Source organism: Athene cunicularia (assembly GCF_003259725.1).
Source record: "Athene cunicularia isolate RWA chromosome 4 unlocalized genomic scaffold, athCun1 chr4_part1, whole genome shotgun sequence".
Taxonomy (NCBI): Eukaryota; Metazoa; Chordata; class Aves; order Strigiformes; family Strigidae; genus Athene; species Athene cunicularia.
In genome coordinates, this window is record NW_020799098.1 from 12,979,944 (window position 1) to 12,985,281 (window position 5,338).

Sequence of the window (5,338 nt, forward strand, 5' to 3'; positions counted from 1 at the left end):
TATATATATATATATATATATATAAAAATGGAGAGAGGAAGCTTTATTTATAATTTTCTTTTTACATAAAGCAAACTGTAGCTTTGAGAGTATAGATCTGGTTTTACTTCAGCTAATGCAGAATATAGCTCTGGGCTCAGTGGTCTTTTCATATAGGCAGGAGTATCATTAGGGAGAATTATCAGAGCAATTAGTGTCTGGATATTTATTCTCCTCTTGATCTAGGTGGGAGGACTGCAAGGAGTCTCCAGAGGAATGTATGATGGGCCTGTGTATGAAATCCCAGCTACGCCAAAATATGCAACTCCTGCACCCTCAACTAAATCTTCCCCTGCCAAAAACCAGCCCCCACCAATCAGAAACCTCCATCAATCCAATTTTAGCTTATCAGGTAAGTCAGCCTGACTCGTCAGAGACGTTTTAAAGCCATGAGTATGGATTATTGATGCTAAATTTCAATTATACTTAGTTCTTTAATCACATATGAAAGAATACTCACATACATGCATATACTTACATGTATGTATGCACATATATATATACATATATTTATGTATATATATGGTTTTATACTTTTTTTTCCCTAGGAACATTTTAAAAATTGCCAAATATTCATAATGTTTGCAATCTAAAATGTTTCTCTGCATACAGTCTTTTAATATTAATTCTCTGCCCATTACAGTTAGCTGAGGTCTCTGGTTGATGTGACTGAGGCCCCTTGGTGGTATGTACAGTTGATGGGACTTGGGTCTGGTGCAACCCATGTGGCTCAGACATCTCAGATTTTTTTCTTGCTGCATCACCAGAAACTGCTAGACTTGGAAAGCTCAACTGTCCTTGCTCATAGTTGGCAAACCATGTGCAGAAGCATTCCTGGGCAGATTAGAGTGTTTCTTGTCCTTTTGCTTTTGGTGTCCAAAACATTTTCCATGGTATATAAGAAACAGAAATCATCCTTTGGGTTGTTAGACATAATTCTTGTTATCTGAAGACAATTATAAGTGTGTCAAATCCTTATCCTTCAGAAGAAGTCTACAGCCCAATTGGTAAATTAAGTGTCTCCTTATGTTATAAAAGTCACTGGATTTTCTCCCCTGTGGTGAGTGGAGTTTTCCTTCCTGACAGATCCTGTCTTTAGAAACTAAATTTCTGTAAGAAAGCCCAAGGAGAGCAAATATTTTAAAATCCCTTCTAGTGAGTTGAAGCATATTTTTGCCCATACACCTGAGGCCATGGTGAGCATATGCAGATTCATAAATCTATATAAAGCAAAAACAGTGCTTAGAAATTTGACCTCTTAATAAAAATAACCAGTAAGTGGGATTTTCATAAGCATTTAAAGCTGTGGTTTCACAGTCCACTGCTGGTTCTGATAGTAGCAAGGCATCTAGTGGTATGAATTTGTTCCGAATCAGGCAAATGCGTATTACTGTGTTTTTATAAAATTAAGCAGAACCAGAGACTACGATAGAATTTCAAATGATCCTGTGCGTTTGTGGTAATCTTGCATTACCTTTAGGAAGATGAGCATAATCAGACAATATTAGTCTGGCAGAAAGCTTGCTGTCACCTTTAGCTCAACCTGTCAACATTTTACAATGCAGTTTGAAGTGGGTGTGAGTTTACATAAGCTTAGTGCTCCTTTCCTCATGGATTTATGATAACTAACATCAGATACCAGATTTACTGTACTGTTGACCCTCAACTCAGCAGGGACAGGTATTCTAAATCAATGAGGCAGGTTTGAAAAATCCTCTCTGCACGTTTTTGGGGGTTTTTTTGTAATTATAACAGTAATACTTTCTGTCAGGATCTGATCTTGATCTGATCTTGCAAAGGGAACCCAGTCTGTAAACTGTCATCCCTGCACAGACTCTTCTTCAAGTCAGTGGAAAACAATTCCCCATGTATAGTGAACATCAGTCTGATCCCAAACCTTTAATCCTACACTTCTCATTGAAGACAACTGGAGCTAGGCACAGAAATGTGCCTTGAAGTTCTGTTTAGCACTTCAGTCAGGGGTCTGGCCAAGAGACATCAGCTGGTGGTGGTGTGAGGGAAGCATAGCTGGAACTAGCCAGGTAAAATCTCACTGCTGATGGTTTATTCCTTTTCATAGCTTTGTTTCCTAATTTTCTGTTGTTGCAGGAGCTCAGATAGATGACAACAACCCACGCCGTACTGGCCACCGTATTGTGGCACCTCCTGGTGGTCGCTCTAATATTACCAGTCTTGGCTGAAAAACGATGATGGACAGAAACACAAGGATGAAGGATCATGGGAATAATGTCCGTTCCCTTCAGTATCTGTGTTATCGAACCCACAGTTTTATTTGGTACTAATGGAAATAAAAAATGAAATGTCTTTCTTTTTTTTGTATAGGAAGAGGTGATAATAGTGTGGTGTGTTTGCTTGGAACTACTTGCCTCACAATTGTGCTTTCATGCCATAGTCACCTTAAAGCATGGTGCTTCCATTGCCCCTTTAGTGACTACAGGTTTTAGCTTCGTCTCGTAACTGAATGATGGTTCCTTTGCACCCTTTCGCTGTATTAGAGTAGTTAATGCATGTTACTGAGTTATTTATGCAAGTTGCATTCTGTGAGTGAGTCCCTTTAGAACACATTGCCAACAATTGACTAGACACAATGCCAAGATTAATGTCTGTATTTGAGAAACACCACCAAAAACACTTATGAAGGAAGAAAATGGCCATCTTGGAAGTATGCAGTAGAGTAGTATAGGCAGCTTCTGTTTCATCTTTAATTTATTATAAACCCAAGAAGCACTTCTCTCAAGACACAGAAAATCATCGGGACACGTAATGACAAATGGTCTCTGTAGCACCTGTCTTTTCCCACTCAATATGTTCCAAGTCTGTGTCCTTCTTGTTTCCATTTTAGACAGAGCCATAATTTACACATACCAATGCCATTGCCACCCCTGCAGGGATTTATCCACCTGGGCAGTAGTGCTCTCCTTCCGCATGAGATTTTTGGTACTTACAGATAATCCAAGTTGCCGTCGGATTTTTAAACTTTTTTGTACAAAGTTTTTCCTTTGTAATCACATACATTTTTACTTACTCTACCGTATCAAGATCTACTAGTTGTGGTTCAATTTCTGAATTCAAAGCTTGTGAAATAAAGGAAATTAATTGATGGGTAAGCGTCTTCCTCTGCTTTCCAATGCTGTTACTCCATCACTGAAAATTTAGAATTGAGAAACTAGAGAGAAATTGTCTTTTAGGTTAACATCATGTGAAAGAATGAACATCCTTATATCACAAGGTGTATTAAATGTCTAGATGTCTGCATATGCATACAACAGCATGCCATAATCTGTCTTAATTAAATAGAGCTCACAGTAAAAAGGTACTTACTATTGACATTGCAGCTGTCTCAGTTTTGGCCAGATGAGACCTAAATTAGCTTTCTTCCAAAACCTTCAAGTCTGCATCTGATTTGCTTGAAATTGTAATTGACTGACATCATTTGTTGTACAGAACCAGTATGCAGTGCTTCAGTTTGACCTAAGCTATATCTTACTTAATACTGGTTTTCTCTGCTGACTGAACTGGGACAGTGTTTAGGCATGGCATGAACAAGACCCACTGCAGGTAAGGTGAGGAAAGTGGACTTCAATTCTCACTTTCTGTGAGAGTAAAGGAAATTCTTTCTCCTTGACTTTTTGACTCTGTCACAAACTATGTAAAGAAACCTTTTCCATCACTGTTTACGTTTACTTATCTGATTGTGTTGCAGATGTGGTGGGAGGCAGCAGCTACAGTGGAGGGTGGGGTGCTAATTAAGCAGGTCACCAAAACACCTCCCCTTGGCCATGTGCCACTTCATCCTTGTCTATATCACAAAGGTGCCACAGGAAAAGCCTGGCAGCAGCATGGTGCCAGTGGAATGGTTTTAACTATCTGTGATGGTTGACCACTTAGCACCCATTCATCCTTTCCATGCAGCAGTAAATGGTGTTGGCACAGGGCATGCCGTGCGCACCAGGTGCATGTGGCACATAGAGCTTTTGGAAAGACCTACCTGAAGGCCTGCCTCTGAGGCCAATATGCTATCACCTCCAACTTGCCTGGGAAAGGAACCGCTACCCTGGAAAACTCCCATTTTTGTTAGCTTGGTCTGAAAACTTGGCAGCAGAGCTGGTCTGAATAGCCAGTTTTCTTTTTTGCTTTGGCTTTAGTCTGAACCAGTGAAGAAACACTGCAACTCAGCCTGCAGTGAACTGAATTGGTCACTCCCCCCCAAAAAAAAAGAAAAAGCTTTTAATAAACAAGCCCTTCTGCTAAGGATTCATGTTTCCTATTGCCTGGAGAGTGCCCTCATCCCTAGGCTTGTTCACTTGGTGATTCAGTTATTTAGTGATGAAGTAAAATAATGCTAGCAGAGAAGCCTGAGGACAACCTGTCCTTGAATAACCCACAGCCTAGCAGATAAAGCAATCTCAAAATGCCAAGTCTCCATCTCTAACCCATTTCCGAAGTCTCCGAATTCCACGCCGTTTGCTGAGTGTTGAGAGAGCCGGCAGCAGTTCTGCTAATCTAACCCCGACAATAGAAATAAAGGTTGTTTGTGAAATGGCAGCAAATATGACATATGAAAATTTTGGAACTCCTGGTTACAATTTCCTTAGTGGTTTTCTTGCATGTGTTTGTGCAAGTAGCAATAGTTGCTCACCTCCAAATTAAATTTCTACTTGATCTATGAGGCTTGCCATGCTTGAGGTGAAAGAAATGATTGTTGTAACTAATACAGACAGATTCCACTTTTCTTACATGCTAAACCGTGTCCTAAACCAAAGAACCCTTTGCCTAAAGCTAGTCAAGGTCTACTGTTGTTAATATGCATTTATTTTTTCACTGAAGTGTCTGTGAATAAATGCACGTGGGTGTTTGTGAGGCACTTCATGGTTCAGCGCTTCTGTGCAAACAAGACTCTGCTTGTCAGGTCAATGTAACTCTTCTATGACTTCTCCAAGGAGAAATATGCTAGTGTGCCCATGATGTTCATCAGCCCCCACAGCCTGACTGCCGCTGCCATGCTGCTGCTTAGGGACAGCCTGCAGGAAGCCCTTGGATCCTATGCTATGCCTGGGTCTCTCTACTTTGGACTTGCAACACTACCTGGATGTGATTAAAGCAGCATTTTTTTGGAACACAGATACCTTACTGCACAGTCACCAGGTAAGGTGAAGGATGCCTCGCTTGGATGGTTACTGTGATACACCATCAGGAAGATGGCATGTTGCTCATGGGGTGTTTAAACAAAGGTAAGCGGTGCTTCTGTTAACACTGGAGGACTATTTCAAAGCAGTGC

General features: G+C 40.5%; 1 protein-coding gene across 1 annotated transcript in view; it reads left to right on the top strand.

The window, feature by feature from the left end:
• Nucleotides 1-3,161, top strand: part of CRMP1 (collapsin response mediator protein 1) — a gene marked incomplete at its 5' end in the record, with an annotated part of 37,801 nt that extends 34,640 nt beyond the window's left edge. Inside the window, 2 exons of the mRNA XM_026846732.1 lie at nucleotides 226-391; nucleotides 2,149-3,161. Of these exons, the coding sequence (XP_026702533.1) occupies nucleotides 226-391; nucleotides 2,149-2,240 (258 nt within the window). The remainder of the gene's footprint in view (nucleotides 1-225; nucleotides 392-2,148) is intronic.
• Between the last annotated feature and the right edge of the window lie 2,177 nt (nucleotides 3,162-5,338).